The sequence below is a fragment of the Arvicanthis niloticus genome, chromosome 3 (genome assembly GCF_011762505.2).
Source record: "Arvicanthis niloticus isolate mArvNil1 chromosome 3, mArvNil1.pat.X, whole genome shotgun sequence".
NCBI lineage: Eukaryota > Metazoa > Chordata > Mammalia > Rodentia > Muridae > Arvicanthis > Arvicanthis niloticus.
The window spans coordinates 6,174,100-6,195,154 of NC_047660.1; the positions used below are offsets into that span (position 1 = coordinate 6,174,100).

Sequence of the window (21,055 nt, forward strand, 5' to 3'; positions counted from 1 at the left end):
GAGTGAGCAAACAAGGGAAGAGAGTAAGACCTAACAGGGAAATCTACGAAACATAAAGTTCAAAAATGAAGACATCCATTCATAACTCCGAATTTCTAGGCACCTATAGTAGTAATCCATGCTGGTGACACTTGCTTAGAAAATGTTCCGTACCCTAGTTACCTAGTTACCAATGACCCTAATTAATCCAAGGAGCAGGTGGAGGAATAGAGACTGCGCTTGCGCAGTGCCATTGCTTGCCCCGCCTCTCTTACTGTGGTCTGGGAGAACCCGGAAGTCTCTGCGACTTCCTTTGAACGTGTCGGGGGTGGGGGTGGGGGTGGTGGAGGGGGCGTGTCGTGTCGTAAAGCGTCGTGAATGTGCTAATCTCGGCTCTTCAGACGCCGCGCTTTACAGCGCTGGCGCTGCTAAACTGAAGATGTCGGCTGTGAGCCGGGAGGAGCGCTCTGGTCCTCCCGGCAGCTTCGCGAAGCGGGTCCTGGTGACCGGGGGTGCTGGTTTCATGTAGGTAACGCTGCTGGTGGATGAGACGTTTCTCTCCACGAACCCTAACCTTTCCTCGCGGCTCTCCTTGTCTTGGCACTTTGGGGCCACGGCTTTGAGGATCTGATCTGGGGAGGGTCCTCATGCACAGTCCTGGTGTCCGCCCAGGTTCCCTCACTTTCTGGCCAGCAGAGTCGAGGTCGCCTCGAATTTGCAACTTCTTTAACACCTCCCCCACAAATAGGGGAACTCAGGAGTGCGGTGATGCTGTCCCCCCTCCTACCTGCCGGAGGTGTTTACCACCTGTCACGTTTTTGAGAAGCACACGTCAGTTTCTTTCCATTTTCTTCCTGGTGTCTGACAAAGCTCCCACCAGCAGATTCAGGCCTTTCCTAAAGCTCCTCGAGGAGGATCGGAACGGGACTCTTTGTCTTGCCTTTTTTTTTCTTTTATACAAGCCTTTTACAAATCCTTTGTTATTCCCAACTTGTTCGAGGCTCGTACCCACCTACCGTGAATCCTTTCTATTTGTTTCAAAGGTTATCCTTAATTTGACCTCTCACCGCTGTCCCCTGACTGCTTTAGGCCTGATACTGCCCTCTTTTTCTTAGAACACTGCCACTATACCTTGCCTGATTGACCCTACACGTTTTTCTTTACACTTTAAAAAAAGTGCGTTCCTATACAGAAGTCGGTGTTTTTAAGGAAGTGAGATGCTGCTGTATAGAATTTTACAGTCATGGTTTCTGTGAGACTTGTAATAAAAGTCCAAAATCTTCACCAGATCTAGAAGACTCATGTGCCGAAGCCTTGCTTTCCAGTCTAATCTCTTGCTTCTCTCTACTCACCCACAACCCTCTCGGGCTTCTTGGAGCACAATAGGTTAATGCCACTTTCTGACTTGGGACATTTGCACTTTTTTCTTGTATAGGCTGTTAGTTTACGGGACCACCCTAGGCCACCGATCCACTCAGCACTACCTGAAATTACATTGAGCCTTTGTGTTTACTTGTTTATGGCCTTGTCCCCTCCTAGAGTATAAACTGTGTGAGGGCAGACTGATGTTCATTCAGCACCCACAGGAAGAAAGGTCTGGACCATGTGGTGAAGGTCTTCAGTCATAGCTGAGTGTATGGATACATGAGCGATACACAGGGAGCCCTTCTGCCCTCGCAGACTCAGTGTCTCCTGCATGGGGAAGGAGGGGACAGGGATTCTTGGTTACTTTCCGTGAACATGCAGTGGGCCTTTTAAATCCAACAGACCCTTTGCTGAGGGTAAGCCAAGATTCACTTAATCAACAGGCGTGCAGATGTGGGGAAATGCTTGTACTTTCATGGAAGGGCTGGTCCACAAAGAATGTCCTAGAAGAAGGGAAAGGGCCTCCAGGTATGAACTTCACCTTCGCAGTTAGTCAGTGCTTGCCCTTACTTCCAAGAGCCCAAAATGTGTTTAAAAAAAAAAAATATGTGGAGGTTCCTTTTACTGAGATAGCTCAATTCCAGGGTCCCCTGGTCTCCAGGAACCACTGTCAGTACCAAGCTCAGACTCCACGATTATTATCCTAGGAAGCCTGGGTTTAGTCCAGGACCCTCCTGAGATTGTAGGCTTACACAAGCCAACTAAGAGAGCAGTTGCAGAAGTCACTGTAAGCACAGCAAGTGACAGTGAGTCTGCTGCATTAGTAGCTATATAACTCCATCGCCGTCCTTGAACAGGGACACTGGACTTGTGCAGTTGCTCTGACCAGACTTTACATTTTTCGTGCTTACCCTCACAGCATGTGTGAACACCATCACTTGGTTAAACTGGCTTTTTCTTTACTCTTAGGGCCAGACTGTTTTCAGTGGCACAAGGAAGATATGAGAGTTTGTTTATAGGGTCAAAAGTGCAGGTGTGTGGTGTGTTACCTCATTTCTGTTGTCATGGAAAAGTATAGTTACCTCTTACTATTTTTCTATTACTCTGTAGCTTAGGGGATGTTAAGAATCGAGGGAGTTAATGTTTGTCATTCACAAAGGTCTTGTCTTCTTGTAGTGCGTCCCATGTGGTTGTCTCCTTAGTAGAAGAGTATCCCAACTATATGATCATAAATCTAGACAAGGTAAGTATAAACACAAGCTGTGGGTACGAAAATCTGACCTCCACTTACCTGCAGGCCAGGAAGCTTGCAGCAGCAGTGCCAGAGAACTGAAGGGCAGCACCGGGCACGATGCTCTCGTCCTGTTTCCACATAGTCACCCGAGCCTCTCAGGACATGTACTGTCATGTGTTCCTGCTGTGTTTAATCTTAGGGCAAAGCTTTGAAACTTTTATTTTGGGCCTATAAACTCAGTGTTTTTAAGTGCAGTATTTTTAGCCAAAGAAAAGCTTTACCTTTTAAAAATTCTATATATAACTATACTTTTGTGATTACTATTATGAGAGGGTATTGGCTTTTTAAAACTGTTTGATTTTATAATTGCTACCTCCCAGAAACCTCTGTATGTGTATTTCTTTTTAGCAGTAGAATATAGTTAAAACCATTTGCAGTGGAACTTGCAATCTGAGCCCTAGGGAGGTAGAGGCAAGAGGATCAGAACTTTAGGGTCATCCTTGGACTGCATAGCAAGTTCAGGGCCAGCCTAGGAACACTATGAGATCCTGTCTACAAACAAATAAACAAACAGAAACAGTGAAATTTTAGTCTTAACAGTCTTGTAGTCATGGCTGAAATCTCTTTAGTTTAAATAAAAGATACAGATGGTTTTCTTATTTTTATAAAATACAGGGGTAAAAGTGTGCAGGTAGCCAGGCGGTGATGGCGCACACCTTTAATCCCAGCACTTGGGAGGCAGAGGCAGGCGTATTTGAGAGTTTGAGGCCAGCCTGGTTTATAGAGTGAGTTCCAGGACAGCCAGGACTACACAAAGAAACCCTGTCTCGAACAACAAAACAAAACAACAAACAAACAAACAAACGATGTACAGGTAAAGAATAACCATTGACTTTCAGCATTTTTTCCCTGTCTTAATGTTATAAAGAGGTGAACAGATTTCTTTTTTATATCATTTATTAATTTGGGGATGGGGCATCCGTGCACTCTTGCATGTAGGGAGATCCTAGGACCATTTGTGGGTTAGTACTTTTCTTCCCTATGTGACTTTTAGGATCCAGCTTGGTGGCAATACCTTTATACCCACTGAGTCACCTGGCCCAATCTAAAGGTATAGCTCAGGCTGCCCTCAAACTTCTGATTCTTGCATCTCTTCCTTTTTAACAAATCCTAGTTAAAGATCACAACCAACAGAGGTAGGTTGTGGGTTCAAGGGTAGCCTGGTCTACATAGGGAACTCCAGTAGCGCCAACAGTACATATTGAAACCCTGTCTCAAAATATATAAATAAAAATAAAAACTAATAAACTATGGGTAGGTGTGTGCCCTGCATGGGGGTTGTGTGCCTACGGGTGCACTTGCCCTCCAAGGCCAGAGGGCTTGGATCTGGAACTGCAGTCCCAGGTGGTTGTGAGCCACTGGGGTAGGTGGTGGGACCCAAACTCAGGTCGTCTTGAGTAGCAGCTGGTGCTTGTAACCTCCAAGTCGTGTCTCCAGCCTCAACAAGCTCTTTTAAAATGTACTCACTACTTACCATGGTAGCTGAAGATATGTATAAAGCAGGGTTTTTATCTTCAATTGCTTGGTTCTTTTCTGTTAAGAACTCAACTTCTCTAGCTACCAGCTGCTGGAAGGGAGCTTATGCTGGGACTTTTTAAATTAATCTATGTATTCACTTAACACCCCAATATCAGCCCCCCTCCTCCCAGTACCCTCTTGTTACTGGTCCTTCCCATTCTCCCTCTCCCTCCTCTCTGAGAAGGGGGTGTCCCCTAACCCCTGCACATTTGTCATTGCAGGAGTAGGTGTAGCCTCTCACTGAGGCCAGACAAGGCAGCCTTATTGGGGAATAGGATCCTGTGGGCGGACAACAAGTTCAGGGACAGCTCTCCCCCCACTTCCACCTCTAGTTGTTGGGGGATGCACATGAAGACCAGGCTATACATCTGGTACATATGTATGGTGGGCCTAGGTCCAGCCCATGCTTGCTCTTTGGTTGGTGCTTCAGTCTCTGGGAGCCCCAAGGGTTTAGGTTAGCTGACTTTGTTAGTCTTCCTGTGGAGTCCCAGTCCTCTTGAGTCCCTCAGTCCTTCCCCGACTCTTCCACAAGCGTCCCCGAGTTCTTGGCTGTGGGCTTCTGCATCTGTTTCTGTCTCCTGTTAGGTGGAGCCGCTCAGAGGACAGTTAGAGCCGGAACATTTTTAAAGAGAAACCTCAACAGTGTTTCTCTTAGAAGTTTGCTCTTCTGAAAAGTAACACTGACCCGCTTCTGCTTTTACTTTCAGGATGTCAGAGACTTTGAAGGTGTAAAGCCGCAGGAGACTCTTAGGAAGACTTGTTCTTGTATCAGTGTTGAACACTTATGACCGTTAAACTAAACTGACAGTTGTAGAAAGAGCTGACTGGATTTGTCCTGTTTCCTCACCCATATTCTCTCTCTCTAAGCTGGATTACTGTGCAAGCTTGAAGAATCTGGAACCAGTCTCTAACAAGCAAAACTACAAGTTCATACAGGTATGGAAGTTTTGTTACAGGTACTTGTCAGTGCCTCTTAGTCATGCAGAAATTGTAATCTTTCTGTGTTACAAACTTATTAAAGGTCAGGTAATTCCAGAAGTAGTTCCTGATGTAGCTGCTTTTAGAGGGAAACCAGCTGAAGTTTGGGGGCCTCAGCAGACCTCGGGTACTGACTTACACATGCAGATGAGCGTCCCTGCTGTAAGATTAGTTAGTGGTGAAGGCACACTTCCCAGAATCACTCCAGATTTTGAGATTGTTTTATATTCTATTTTAGTATTGCTCTGTAAAAGGTTTATTTTTCTTTCTTCCTCCTCCTCTTTCTCTTCCTCCTCCTCTTCCTCTTCCTCTTCCTCCTCCTCTTCCTCCTCCTCCTCTTCTTCCTCTTCCTCCTCTTCTTCTTCCTCCTCCTCCTCCTCTTCCTCTTCCTCTTCCTCTTCCTCTTCTTCTTCTTCTTAAAATAAAAGCCAGTTTTATTGAATGCTCAGTTCTCAATTTTTTTTTTTTTTTAAGACAGGGTTTCTCTGTGTACCCCTGGCTGTCCTGGAACTCACTCTGTAGACCAGGCTGGCCTCGAACCCAGAAATCCGCCTGCCTCTGCCTCCCAAGTGCTGGGATTAAAGGCGTGCGCGGCTCAAAATTTTTAAGGGGTTTATTTTTCTTGATGCTAAAAAAATTTCCTAGCAGTTTTAGCTTTACAAGTATGTGATAAAAGTCAGCACAATATTTAGCAGAAGTTAGTACTCAACAAAAATATTACTTGAAACATATTTTCAGAAATATTTTGAATTAAGTACATATGTTCTAAGATGCCAAAGAAGTACATTGTTTTTACCCTTGCCTGGCCGCTTGCCCGACTAGGAGACATTTCTCTGTTGAACTGGAGGGGGGCTAAAGTAAAACTGGTTGTTATGAATGAGTGCTCAAGAAACCCCACCTTTCCATGTTTGCCTTTCCGTGCAGGGCGACATTTGCGATTCTCACTTTGTGAAGGTGCTGTTTGAAGTGGAGAAAATAGATATAGTCCTCCATTTTGCCGCACAGACACATGTAGGTAAGCACTGTCTTATGCTGTAGTGCGACTGCAGTCTTCTTCCCTAGTGAATGAATCCCAAGTCCATTAGTAGGTTGACTAAGCAGGAACTTCAGAGTCTTTGAAAGGGAATACACCTGTGGGGCCAGAAAGCACAGCCCCACGCTGAACGCAGACCGAGAGAATCGGGCTTTGTTTCCCTTTGTTTGTTTTTTAAGTGGGTTCTGGGAACCAAACTTAGCTTCTCACGCTTGAGTTGACTGGCAGTCATGTTGTTGATTGAGCCACCTCCTCGGCCCTGGTAACTGGTATTTCTTATAGGTCATGCTTTATTCATGTGTGTAGAAGTGTGTGTTTTAAAAGTGGCTTTAAAAACTTTGAGTTGAATCAAATTCAGACTAATGGTTAATCTGAAAGGAAGACTGAGCTGAGCCTTTAATTACTGTTTTATATCATTCCTCTTGTGGTAGGTACCCCAGGGAACATTATCTGATCCACTGTGTGCATTCAAGATGCTGTTTGAATAATTCAGCTAGGCTTTCCTCTGGGAAATATGACATAGATTTGGAGGGTTTTGGTTAGATAAGTCACGGTAACGTGGCCACTGGTGTTGCCCTCACCCGAGCAGAGGTGACACTGGCAGAGACCAGCTGGAACCAGCTGGCAGAGACTGCTGCCCCTGCTTCCTACACACTCAGACCTGTGCTTTCCTCTGCTCTTCTCTACGGATTTGCTGTCTAATCCTTAGCCCAAAATATTACAAATACTTAGTTGTGTTGTTGGGGTATCGGCATTCACTCCTGTGGTTAGCCACTGGAAGCAGCTTCTGGTTGCCTCTTTGTGTCCTCTTTGGCAGAACCTTAGTAGCCCTTGACACTGTCCTAATCTCTGGTGAAGCAGGATGTTCTGTGCTTATCTTCATAGTTTCCCAGCATGCTCTGCCTTTTCCTTGTTCTAACATGGCTTTTTGTAGGCACACATTTTTCTCAACCTACTTTAATAAGGGTTCAACCTCTCCTAGCCCACCACCCACCAGAGGTGGTTATTAGGACACAGGGGGAAGTAGACCTGTTTAGAAATAGTTCTTTGGGGGCGAGCCCAATGTTCATTGTCAGGATATCAGCAGTTCAGTCCAATAACAAACCAAATACGAGTCAGCAGTCCAGTCCACTTGGCAGTCACCACCCACGAACCAGCAAGGGCAGTTCAATCTAGAAGAGGCTCACCAACTGGCCAAGTCCACTACAGAAACTGCCAGAAGCTGCAGGAACCTCATGTGAAGTTCTTTGGTGCGTTTCTCTCTGTGACATCCCCACAAGTGAGGCTCGACTACAGCAGTGTAAGGCCGACTAATCCACGTGTGCCGTCAGTGAAGAATAGCAAGGCAGGGCAAAGTGAACCAGTGCTCCAGCTCCTGCTGTCTGTGCAGTCAGAGTTATATTCCTTCTAAACATCACACGTCCTTTGACGTGTCTGCTGTAGAGAAACATCCTTTCACTTGTATCTGCTTCAGCAAAATGTCCTTTCACCTGTGTGCCCCAGGAAAAAATATTTTCACATAAATGACTTTCCAAAGAAACCAGAAATTTCCACTTCAGCTTTTCTTCTGTGTGTGTCCCCTAGCATCAGTTATGGATCCAAATTTTATTGGTGTAAGGGCACATGTCTGGATTCTGGGGTTCGTTTTGACTGAATCACCTCTGGAAAACCTGTCTCCAAACACAGTCACATCCTAATGTTCTATGGGAGTAGGCACCAGCATAAATCTTAGGGGGACAGGGTTAGTTCATAGGTTTGGATTAAGGGATAAATGTAATCAGTTTGGCTACATCTCACCAGATTGCCTTCCTCCGAGTTTGAATACGTTGTTGTAGACCAGTGGTTCTTAGTCTGTGTGTCTCGACACCTTTGAGAGGAGACTGACCCTTTCATAGGGGTCACATATCAGATGTTGTGCATATCAGATACTTGCATTATGATTCATAACAGTAGCAAAATTAGAGTTATGAAGTAGCAATGCAAATAATTTTACAGTTGGGGTTACCACAACCTGAGGAACTGTCTTAAAGGGCCCCAGCACTAAGAAGGGTGAGAACCATTCCTGCAGCCCCATATGCAGAAGTGTGTTCATCCACCTGGCTTAGCCTCACCTACAAAATACCTTTTCATATTTTTGAAGTACTGTTTTATTTTGTGTATGTTCCTGAGTGTGTGCATGTGCACTGCATGCGTGCAGGAGTCTGTGGCAGTCAGAACAGGCATTAGATCCCCTAGAATGGGTTACAGTGGGTCATTAGCCACCCTGTGGGTGCTGGGGTTGAACCTGGGTCCTCCACAAGAACTTAACCACTGAGCCTCTCTTCAGATACTTATTTTAGTTAGTCTGTTAAATGAGAGTTTTAAATTTGAGTTTTCTTTATTATAAGTAAAGTTGAGCATTATCAGCTCAAGGACCATTTATTTGTGTAAACTATTTGTGTCTTGTACACATGTCGCTCTAGGGGTGTTCTTACTTGTTTTGATAAAGTATTTGTAGGTTGTTGGTGTGGCCTGTTTATCCCCAGTAGGTTCTGTATATTTTTAAATTTTGTTTCTAGTTGAGGCTTTTTTGTTTTGTTCTCGGGCTCTTCCCCATTCCTGTCCTGCTTGCACTGGGACCAGCATCACATGCTCGTGGGTGCTCTTCCACCATCCACTTATTTCCTCCTGCTGTGCCCACATGCCTGTCTTAACAGTCTCCCTGTGAGCCATGTGAATGAGGGTGCTCAAGGGCCCAGTTTACGGTGTGTTCTGACAGAGTATAAAGAAAGGAGCTGGTCACTGAGGGGCACAGTCTTGGTGGTTGCTGTCCTGATTGGTAGATTAGGTCAGATAATCATTTCTCCTCATTTTCATGTCTCTCCCCATGATGCATCTGACTTTAATCATAGGTGGCCCAATTATGAGTAGGTATAAGAAAGTAAGTAGGCAACTGACCCTAAAAGTCGGCTAGGAGGACACCATTTGCCTTCCTGCACATGCACCCCAATCCATGCTGGCTTGGCCGGTCTGTTTTATATCCAGATAGATCAGGAACGTGTTTGAGTAGAAACTATCTAAATGTGGTTCTTTTCAGGGATGGAGAAACTTGTAGTGTTGTTCAGAGAGGGTGTACATATAGTCAGAAGCAGGGTAGCTCTATGTAGGAGGGGTTTGGTGGGTTTCAGGTTGCTAGATGTCAAGCATTCAAACAAGAGTGGGATGCATAGTCACAATTAAGTAGGGCACCAGGCTCTGATCAACCTTTCCTGTGCTATTTCCTAACCCGCAGCAGCTGCGGTGAGCAGCAGGCAGTGAGTGATCTGAAACCGAGTCGGTTGGTTGGCATTTGGTTTTTCCAGTGAACAGAACTGTAGCTTTTCTCTCGTCTCTTTTAGACCTTTCATTTGTCCGTGCCTTTGAATTCACGTACGTCAATGTTTATGGTACTCATGTTTTGGTAAATGCTGCTTATGAAGCCAGAGTGGAGAAATTTATTTACGTCAGCACAGATGAAGTATATGGAGGCAGTCTCGATCAGGTAAGCTCAGAAAGTGTGTTCTGCTTACTGGGTACCAGTATAGACGTCTGTCCGGCTAAAGGTCACTTACTGGGTACCAGTATAGACGTCTGTCTGACTAAAGTTCACTGGGCTTTTCCTGTGCTCTAATTACATGCATTGTGTTGCCCTCCAAAGTGTTGCTTTGTTCTTTGTTCTTCTCAAGTGAGGAGTGTCACCCGAGGAACATTAGCACCACTGCAAACTTACATGGTCTGACTGCTCTGTGACGCAGCCGCAGACCTCACGTACTGTCCCAGTCTTAAAACACGATGACGTCATCTGCTGGCCTGTGGCCTGCCCCTGCTCACCTCCTCTGGGCAGGAAGCACATTAGAATGTTGAAGATGAGTAAGAAGTTGTTGAAGCTGGGATCTCTTCTTTTGTTGTTTTGGAGACAGACTCTCACTGTGTAGCCCAGGCTTGCCTGGAATCTGCTGTGTTGTTTAGTCTGGTCTTAACCTCATGTCTTTCTGCCTGTCTCCTAAATGCTGATATTGTAGGGATGCACCTCCATGCCTGGTTCTGATCATATGAAATCATTCCTAATTATTGTACTTTTTAGACCAAGATAGCACCATTAGTTTGTTAGTCCATAGTTTTCTTTCCTTCAGTCCTGTCTTCTAAACATATGCTCTATTGGGAAGCTGGAAACAGGCTAGGTTCTAACTCAGCATTGGGTCCTTGGTCAGTGTATGTGATGCCCTAGGTTTGATCCTAAGCCTGGTAAGAAAACCAAAGCCTCAAAAAAAAAAAATTGTGTGCAGGTAAAAGTTACTGTATGTTTACTTCTAAATGTTATAATGGTTAAAGATAATATCTATAGTTAACACCTTAGTATAGTCATGTGAACTTGTATAGATTGAAAGAATGGCAGTCAAAAGTTCAATTAGGTAGAAAGTTCCTCATATTTCTGAAGTTTTAATCTTCAAATCAACTATCATGATTGGTATATTAGCACCCAACAGTTACCCAGTAAAACGGCATATTTCCTTATATAAGTATATTTTTGTATAATTAAAACATATATTGATGTATGTCACTTTAAAAGGGGCTCCCAAACACTTCTTTTTATATATATGAGTACACTGTAGCTATCTTTAGACACACTAGAAGAGAGCATTGGATCCCATTACAGGTGATTGTAAACCACCATGTGGTTGCTAGGAATTGAACTCAGGACCTCTAGAAGAACAGTCAGTGCTCTCAACCACTGAGCCATCTCTCCAGCCTCTCCTAAACATTTCTAATTTGTGGACATTTGGTATGGTATTAGCCAGCAGTTGGTTTCTACTCTGGAAGACCTTCAGATTCATTATTTGATAGCAATGTCAGGTACTTAAAGAAGGTCCTAATGTTCCAGTCCCAAGTCTACACAGGATGACATAGAAGCTTTCTTCCTCCTATCGTTTTGTCTGGTGCCAGTACAGTACAGCTTAGCTGTATTGTAGAGGCTATTCTGACGGTCATTTCTATAACTAAATAATTCCATGATTTTGATTGGGTGACCCTTTCAATAGTGAGCTTCAGCCTGTTGCAGCAGTAGCTGTCAATAGCCACCCAGAAGGTCGACTGTTAAGGACCGCACTCTGCCTCAACGCTTTGGGGCTAAGTGCTCTGGTCGAGAGAGAGAGAGAGAGAGAGAGAGAGAGAGAGAGAGAGAGAGAGAGAGAGAGAGTGGGGCTGGAGGGGCAAGAGATTCGAAGAATGGAGACAAGACAGGGTGTGTGGTCAGGTCTTAAGTCTCGTCCCGTCTCCATCGTCTCCTCCCGTCTCTCTTTATTGAATGGAAATCTGGGGTATTTATAAACACAAGCAGGAGAACACGGGTGAAAACAATTTACCACGTGCACCATATAGCTGAGGCCACTAAACAGCAAAACAAGCTATGTGGGATAAACAATATATTTATCAGAGTGTGCTTCAGCTGTTGTAGGCTATTGAAAATCAAGTCTTTCATCAGGGTATATGGTTCCAGATGGCTGCAGAGTTGATCTAGCCGCTTTCTACTAAAGTCGGCTCCCAACAATCGACGAAGACTGTGGCTTATCCTCCCAAGAATGGTGTAAAGACATTTTAGCCAGGTCTATAATCTGAGTTTAGGAGGCTGAAGCAGGGGGACCTCAAGTTAAAAGCTAGCCTGTGTTATTTAGTAACAGTCTGTCTCCAAAATAATAAAGAAAAGACTGGAACAGTGGCACACTGGTTAAGAGCACTTTCTGCTCCTACAGAAGGCCCTGGCTTGGCTCCTGATACCCACGTGGTTGCTTACAGTCAATGTAACTCCAGTTCAAGGAGAGCGGATGCCCTTGCGTGGTTTCTGTGGGTCCCTGCATATGTGTGGTGCACGTAAACTCATGCACACACACACACACATATTAATAATAAGTAATTAGTTTTAAGTGGTTGACAATATAAGTTTGATTTAAAGTGGCCTCCAACCAGCTCAGTAACTTTGTTTTCCATTTCTCACACACTAGTCTTTTAGGACCTTTGCACTTGTTTTCTAAGTAGGATTCAAGATATCCCTGTGTTGGTTTGGTTTTTTTTTTTTTTTTAGACAGGGTTTCAACTCTGGGCTTCATTCGTCCACCTCCCAAGTGCTGGGATGATGGATGTGTCCACCAGAGTCAGAAACGGTGTCTTAGATGCAGCGGTTGATGTTTCACACTAGTACTTGGTTTGTTTTCCCATTTTGTTTTGCTAGTGTGTCCATGTAGTATTGGATATACATTGTGTATGTGTTTGGTCCAACCCAGGTCCTCTTAAACGTGACCCTGACTACTGCTGAGCCACACACTTCGACCTTGTAATATGTTTTCCACTTAGAGAGTATGTATGATTCAAATGTATCCTTTCAAACTAGGAGTTTGATGAATCATCACCAAAACAACCTACAAACCCATATGCTTCATCTAAAGCAGCTGCTGAATGTTTCGTGCAGTCTTACTGGGAACGATACAAGGTAAAAGCTGATTTCTGAAACTTCTTTTGTTTTGTTTTGTTTTGTTTTTCAAGACAGGATCTCACTGTGTATCCCTGGCTGTCCTGGGATTTGTTTATAGACCAGGCTCAGAGGGCCACCTGCTTTTGCCTCTTGAGTGCTGGGATTAAAGGTGTTATCTCTCTCTCTCTCTCTCTCCCTCTCTCCCTCCCTCCCTCCCTCCCTCCCTTCCTCCCTCCCTCCCTCCCTCCCTCCCTCCCTCCCTCCCTCCCTCCCATCGACCTACCTACCTATCTGTCATCTAACATGTGAGTAAATATGTGTATGTGTGTTCTGTAGTGTGAATGTGGTGGCCAGAGGTCAGCGTGTGGAAGCCAGTTCTTTAGTTCTTTCCTTGCACCCTGCATTCAGGTCATCGGGCTTGGCAGCAAGTACTTTGACCATCTCACCAGGCCTGATTTCTGAAACCCTTAAACCATTAACTGGACTTAAGTTTTAAAATTCTAGGCTGGCTTTGGCATGGAAGACCTGGCTGGAATGTGGGTAGTAAGGGCTATAAGTATCAAACTCTCAGACGGCATGGACAAGGTTGTTCGGTTCCTCAGGAAGGCACTAACCTGGAACATACTTCATCCTGCTTCAATGGTAGAACATTACAGGTCTAGTGAGAAGCTCCATGGAAATCCTACAAGGCAGAGGGTTGAAGGTTCCTTTCCTGGCACTTGCTTTTCCTGTATGACTCAGAAGTCTTGCCTTCATATGGCGTAGGCTTGTAGACTTATGTCTGGTGACTCTGATAGTGCCATGGTGGAGTTGTAGCAAAACGAGTATTAGCAGCCCTCTGCTGTACCACCAGCCATTGTTGGTTACTAGGGGCTGAGTCAGAAAGACAAGCAAGAGGTTCCTCTTGTTCCCTTGCTCTTTGTAGTGGGCATTTTCTTTGTAAGAGTTGATTCAGTGAAGAGAGCCAACTTGGTGTCTACCATCTAACTGCAGACTGCTGCAGGCCATCTTGGGAATGATCAGGTGGAAGGAAGGCATCGGTGTGTAATCTGCCACTCTGTGCCTCCATTTCTATCCATCTTCCTCTGCTCTCCACAGGAGAAGGAGCCTTCTCTTCCTGTTAGACCCTCTGCCTGTATCTGAGCCCCATGCTCTCCTTTTTTTTTTTTTATGATCTAATTATGTGGCCTTGGCTGGCCTGAAATTTAGTGTGTAGAACATGCTGGCCTCAAACTCAGAGATCCACCAGTCTCTGCCTCCTGAATTCTAGTATTAAAAGCATGTACCAATAGGCCTGACTTAAAAGACAAAAACATGTATAGCTCAGGCTAGCCGTGAACTAGGAATCCTCCTGCTTTAGCTCATAAGTGTCAGGAATACAGGTGTGAACCATCTTTATGAGACTTACCTCTTTTTTGAAGAGTAGAGGTGGCAGTGGAGGTTGTCACAGAAGCTTCTACGTCCCTCTTTCTCAACTGTAGGTCTGCAGTCATCGATACAGCAAAAGTAGCTTTCTCCACTTTACAGTCAGCAGGAGCATGGGTCATTGTCTTCTTTCTTTGGTCTGCAGTCATCGATACAGCAAAAGTAGCTTTCTCCACTTTACAGTCAGCAGGAGCATGGGTCATTGTCTTCTTTCTTTTGTCTGGGGTAAGGGTCTCTGGGAGGACTGGGAAGTTACTGGGATTCATGATGTGAAATTCCCAAATAATTTGGACAATAATTAACAATAAATAATTTTATAAATAAAACCATTATGTATAATAACATTATTACAAATAAACTTTTTCTATCCTATATTATACACACACACACACACACACACACACACACACCCCTACACCTACCTGCCTCAGACAGGCCCTTCAGTATGTGCTAATAGTGTGCCATTTAGGCCCCAGTATTCTGAAACTTTGTATATTTTAAAGTAATTCTGATCATCAGACCCTTTACACTGATACTGAATATTTACTCTGAAGTTCCCAGTTGTCATCACCAGAAGCAGCAATGTCTACGGACCACATCAGTATCCAGAAAAGGTAAACTTTATTTCTAAATTCTTAGTGGTTTTTACTGGTTGTACCATTACTGAAAATAATCTCTGAGTAGTTAGTTCTCTGAAGTAGTTTATGTTGTAACAGAATAATTGCATGTTCTGTGTAGGTTGCACGCACATCTCTTCAGACCGTGAGCCTGAAGACAGCATCAGCTTGGCACACTGCAGCTGCCATGCCTTTAGGTCTTTTAGCCGTTGTCTTGAACGTGGGGATGTAATGAAAACACAGGGTTTTTAGGGGTCCAGTCTGAGGATGTGTGTGGACATGAAGCACCTGTACTCCTGGACTCTGAAGCACCATGTAGCCCAAGACTGCGGGTGTGTCAGGGCTTACAGAAGGTCAGAGCTCATCAGGCAGTGCTGTGGAGAGCCGGTGCTGGCACACGGGCGAGAAGGGAGGTCTGCCTGCCTGTATCTGAGCAGTCACCAGAGCGGCAGTGAGTGCTGGCTCAAACTGTCCCTGAAGGCTCCCTCTGAATTTGATTATAAAGTTTTTATGAAATCACAAACTACCTTAGAATTCTTTTACTCACCAAACACTGCATTTTTTCATGAATTTAGGTTAAAAGAATTGGAATGTATCAATCTTACAAGTTTAAATTCATATTGATGTCATTTTCAAAGTCTGAAATGACATGTAAATATTTTTTTAGGTTATTCCAAAATTCATCTCTTTGCTGCAGCACAACAGGAAGTGGTACGTTGCTTTTACTTTTGCATTCATGTGCCATCTGTTCTGCTGATGGTGTTAGTAGTAATCCTGGAACCACAGAGGCTCTGGGCTCCGTGTTCTGCCAGCTGAGGATCGCCGTCTCCACATAATGTGGTGTTCTCAGTAACTAAACTGCATCCTCAGCAGTTACTCAGGGAAAATTCCCAAGTTATCTGCTATAGAATTTTGAGTTTCAAAATAAAAATTTGACATCTGTGTATAATTTCATATTTTTAAATGATTAATATAAGACCAAGATCTTCCCCTTTGCTTACCCATTATTCTTAGGTTCTAGAGCTTGAAAGCAGGTCTTGTTGTCCTAGCAAGCACTGCTAACAAGCTGCAGCCCCCAGTCGCTCCCCAGCTTTTCCCCAGCCCTGTGATTTCATTTGTAACTTTTGTAATTGCTTACCCTGGCCTTGAACATGGAACCCTCTTGCCTCAGTCCCCATGTGTCTGGAGTTACAGTTCTGTACAACCCTGTCCAGCTCAGGTATTTCTTCAGAATGAATTTATGGTATAAAATTAACAGAGATTTCTTAGAGATCCATGTTTTCCACTTTTTAAATTAAGAATCCTTCAGGAGTTTGGGTATCATAGAAGAAATTTGAAGGAAATTGATTTGTTCATTCAGAGATTTCCAGGACCTCTGGGAATTGGCTTCCCCAGAGTCGCACTGGCTGTGGCTTCCTCCTGCTTGGGAGCTTCCTGTCTGCACTTTATAATTCTGCCTTCTTTAATCCATGTAGCTGTATTCACGGATCAGGGCTTCAGAGAAGGAACTTCCTTTATGCTGCTGATGTGGTGGAAGCCTTTCTCACTGTCCTCACAAAGGGAGAGCCAGGCGAGATCTACAACATTGGGACCAACTTTGAGATGTCCGTTGTCCAGCTTGCAAAAGAACTAATACAGCTGGTATGCCTGCTATGAGAGGGTGTTGGCAAGGCTGTACCCAACTTCATGGCAGGAATGAGGAACTTAGTTAGCATCTGCATTAGTTACGTTCCTGTGCTGTAGTGACAGCCCCCCCCCCCCCCCAAGTATCCTAAGGAAGGTGGATCGTGGCTTAGATTATTCTCCAGGGCTAGAGTCTGTAATGGGGGTGTGTCGGGGGCGGGGACAGGGCTAGAGTCTGTAACGGGTGTGTCGGGGGCGGGGACAGGGCTAGAATCTGTAACAGGGGTGTGTCGGGGGCGGGGACAGGGCTAGAGTCTGTAAGGGGTGTGTGTGTGTCGGGGGCCAGATACATCTTCACCCACAAACAGGAAGCAGAAGGAAGACAGAGAACAGGAAGTGGGGTGAGGCTATAAAACCTGAGAGCCTGTTCTCAGTGATGCACTTAACTCACCTGCAGGGTTCTGTAAGATCTCCAAGCAGTACCAGAAAGAGAGGACCAAGGATTCAAATACACAAAAAATCGAATAGGGGGACATTTCTCATGCAAACGACCACTGAATCACTAGTGTACCATTCACTTAACTAAAACTGACCTGAAGGGAAAACAAGTCATAATTATGTGTACCATGTACCTTCATGTGAAACGGAGTTAGTTCTGGAGGGAACGAGCGTCCTCTAGCTGTCAGGTGTACCAAGCTTCAGAAGTGGGAAACGCTCTTGTCAGAGTCACAGGACAGTGAGGGGAAACAGAAACAAGTCTGAGGCTACAGCATGAATGCCCATCCTAGGCTTTCGACGTCTCCGTGCTTTTGTAGTCCGGGTTCTTTATGAGCTCCGTGGAGCGAGCGCAGGCTAGAAGGATGGTAGAACCTTTGCTGTCCTCCTCATCCCTCCCACTCTGAAGCACTTGTCTTTCTCATCAGCTTCTGTCAGCTATTAAATACAGTTGTTGCTCTGGCCTCTCATTTCATAAGATGGCTCAGGCGTCTGCTTCATTTGACAGATAAAAGAGACCAGTTCAGACTCTGAAACGGAGAGGTGGGTAGACTACGTGAGTGACAGGTAAGTGGATCCCATGAGTGACAAGTGGATGGGCTCTGTGAGTGACAGATGGGTGGACTACATGAATGACAAGTTGGAACATACGGAGAAGATAGTGAAGTCGTAGGTTCTTATTCAATGGTAAACTGTATGTACTCACTAGAAAAATATTTTAACTTGTGAATTTTCTTCCTAATATAAGTCTCATAGAAATTAAGGATAATTATTAACTGTGAGCTTCAAGTTGTAAGGACCGTTTCCCAGTGTGGAGTTTTGTGCCTTGTGAAACCCAGAGGTTATCTCCTTAGGAAAGTATTGTAAGCTATAATTACTAAGTAGACAAAGCATCTTGCCCTAGGTTGGCACTCAAGAATTGAGTTACTTATGTTTGTGTGATTATTTATTCACTCATCAAACATTTATTTTTCTTCTATATGTCAGGTACTGCATTTACACCCAGAGTATGGCTGAAATAAATTCTAGAAAGGATAGGCTATTGAGCATGTCAGGCGTTGGTAGTTAGGGAGTTTATATGTTTATAAAATGTTTCTACAATAAGCATGTCACTAGGGTGATTCTGTTCTAATATGAATTATGAAGATGTGTGAGTATACATTCTGTGTCTTTGATGTGCACACGTGTATTCATAATAAAGATGTGTGAGTGTGCATTTTGTCTTAGATATGCACACGTGTATTCACAATAAAGATGTGTGAGTGTGCATTTTGTCTTAGATGTGCACACGTGTATTCACAATAAAGATGTGTGAATGTGCATTCTGTCTTAGATATGCACACGTGTATTCACAATAAAGACGTGTGAGTGTGCATTCTGTCTTAGATATGCACACGTGTATTCACAATAAAGACGTGTGAGTGTGCATTCTGTCTTAGATGTGCACATGTGTATTCACAATAAAGATGTGTGAGTGTGCATTCTGTCTTAGATATGCACACGTGTATTCACAATAAAGATGTGTGAGTGTGCATTCTGTCTTAGATATGCACACGTGTATTCACAATAAAGACGTGTGAGTGTGCATTCTGTCTTAGATGTGCACATGTGTATTCACAATAAAGACGTATGAGTGTGCATTCTGTCTTAGATATGCACACGTGTATTCACAATAAAGATGTGTGAGTGTGCACTCTGTCTTAGATATGCACATGTGTATTCACAGTGTCATCTTAAATCTTTGCTTTCCAAGACCTCACAATGACATGAGATATCCAATGAAGTCTGAAAAAATTCACAGTTTAGGATGGAAGCCCAAAGTGCCGTGGGAAGAAGGAATAAAGAAAACAGGTGTGTAGTAACGTGATCATCTGGGGAGCAGTGGAGACCGGTGGAGGCCAAGGCCGCTTATTTCCAGACCACTAGAGACTGAGCAGGGCACTGTGAGGAACTGTCTGCAGGCCCAGCTGCTCTGCCTCCTGTCTGACAGCTGTCTCCGAGCATTGTGAGCTCAGTGGGCTCGCCTCTCACTGCTCTTCTGAGTCTGTGACGTCAGAGGCCTGCCTCTCCGACTCTGGGTGCTCGGCTCTTCATTTCCTTCTTGATACCAGATCCCCTCCTAGTGCAGCTTCTCCCTTGATCTGGAAAATAGTGGCTCATGTTAAGGTCAATGGGCTCTTAGGTTTGAAGAAAATCTCTGTACATTCAGTATGTACAGGAAAACCTAGTAAAGTAAGTGTGTGTGTGTGTGTGTGTGTGTGTGTGTGTGTGTGTGTGTGTGTGTTTCAAAACGATTTGGACCCTGACATGCCTTCCTAGCCTTCAGGAGGTGGAGGCAGGAGGATCTCTGAGTTTGAGGCCAGCTTGGTGTATATATAATAAATTTCAGGCTAGCTAGAGCTGCATTAGTGAAACCCTGTCTCAGAAGAGAGAAAAACAAAACAGCAATAAAAACTCTTATTTGGAATTGTATTTGTAGGAAAGGATCTACCTAAATGTACAAAAAAGTCTTGATTCAAAACTTTAAATACAAAATACTTGGGTCAGGTACTAACAAAGCAAAGGCAAAGAAACTTCCATTGTTAATTAAATTTAGAGTTCTTCCTGGGAAAGCTAACGGTGCACACTGTAAACTGATGCCACCTAATAATAGTGCACACCATAAAATGACGTCACCTAATAATAGTGCACACCGTAAACTGATCTCACTTGATAGTGCACACTGTAAACTGATGTCACCTAATAGTAGTACACACCATAAACTGATGTCACCTGATTGTAGAGAAAGCTGTCATCATGTTAGATGAACAAGCGTCTCTTTTTTTTATACAATAACTTTAAAGCCAGCATAAATGACTTAGGTCTCTCTGGAAATTACTAAAATCTGAGTGACTTTCACATTACCCTTGGGGTGGGGGTGCTGCAGGACAAAACACCCATTACTGCTACGCAGACTTTCTGAGATGAGTCTCCTGCTGATCTTCACTGCAGCTTGAAGAAGGGCCTTTGCTGACATTTCAGGACCTCAGGAAATGCTGGCTAATTGAGTCTGTTTTAAAATTTTTCATTGTCTTGATTTTCTTGCCAGTTGAGTGGTACCGAGAGAATTTTCACAACTGGAAGAATGCAGAAAAGGCATTAGAGCCCTTTCCAATGCAGCCACCGTTTATATAACTGCCAGTTGCAGAGAAGAGGACACCATCCTACCTCAGCCAGTGATGTGAATTAAGTGCCTAAATGAAGTGCCATCTTCTCTCCTGGGCTGAGAGTGATTGCCCTCAGCACTGGGTCAGATGCAGAGTCTTCAGCAGCTCCAGTATTGGTTCAGAATTCACTGTGGAGATTCCCTTGGGAAACTTCTCCTAGAACTCAGGCAGTGGTCCAGCAGAAGTGTTAGACGTGGGCAGGACAGGGCCCTGGCTCTGGGAACAAAGGCAGGAAGTGGTAGTTTGTGGGTGGCATTCTGAGCTGCTTCAGACTTCTCCCAGCCTTTCCCAGTACCTGGTGGTCTCAGATTTTCTGTCCTGACTATTTTCCTGGGTTTGATGATGTGAAAATTGAACAAAATGGAAGACTATGTAGCACTTTTAAACTTTTGATAATTTTGTAAAATTAAGTTAAAACAGATTTTAAAGGTAAAATGTAAATTTCTTACATTTTTTAAAATCAGTTGTTGATTTTATATAACCTGTATCAGAAAATTTATCATGTATCTACTATTTACAATGGTTTTATTTATGAAAGTGTCAATATATTTTAATATATTAAATGCAGATTGTGGTTTTTTTAGTGATGTGTTTTTATTTTGTTATAATTTAAAAACAAAATCATGCATTTTTAATCTCTTTGCCCTAAAGACTTCAATGTAACTTTGAAAAGTAACTGAGCTGTTACTAGGTGGACAAAGCAAAGGTTGCTCTGTTGTGAATGTAGATTTCATACCCACCAACTTGGTGAGAACCTGTCTGTCTTAGGATTTCCATTGCTGCAAAGAGACACCATGACCACAGCAACTCTTAGGGAAACATTTCATTGTCGCTGGCTTACAGTGTCAGAGGTTCAGTCCATTATCATCATCCTGTGGCATGTAGGCAGACGTGGCACTAGAGGACTCAAGAGTTCTACGTCTTGATCCAAAGCCAGCCAGATGGAGACTGTATATCACACTAGGCGCAGCTTGAGTGTAGGAGACCTCAAAGACCTCTTCCACAGTGACACCCTTCCAACAAAGCCACACCTACCCC

The 21,055-nt window shown here is 44.0% G+C and overlaps 1 protein-coding gene across 2 annotated transcripts; it reads left to right on the plus strand.

Annotated features, from left to right (window-relative positions):
- Positions 1 to 365: 365 nt before the first annotated feature.
- Positions 366 to 20,600, plus strand: Tgds (TDP-glucose 4,6-dehydratase). 2 transcript variants are annotated; one of them, XM_034498444.2, is made up of 12 exons: positions 366 to 504; positions 2,521 to 2,587; positions 5,024 to 5,092; positions 6,059 to 6,149; positions 9,545 to 9,687; positions 12,571 to 12,669; positions 14,631 to 14,690; positions 15,361 to 15,404; positions 16,169 to 16,334; positions 17,320 to 17,378; positions 18,565 to 18,662; positions 19,900 to 20,600. In XM_034498444.2, the coding sequence occupies exons 1-12, from the start codon at positions 419 to 421 to the stop codon at positions 19,983 to 19,985; spliced, it is 1,068 nt and encodes a 355-aa protein (XP_034354335.1). In that variant the 5' UTR covers positions 366 to 418; the 3' UTR covers positions 19,986 to 20,600. The 2 variants fall into 2 exon arrangements, with proteins under 2 accessions (XP_034354335.1, XP_076786704.1); XM_076930589.1 differs by having other exon boundaries at positions 393 to 508; positions 19,900 to 20,138.
- The last annotated feature ends 455 nt before the right edge of the window (positions 20,601 to 21,055 follow it).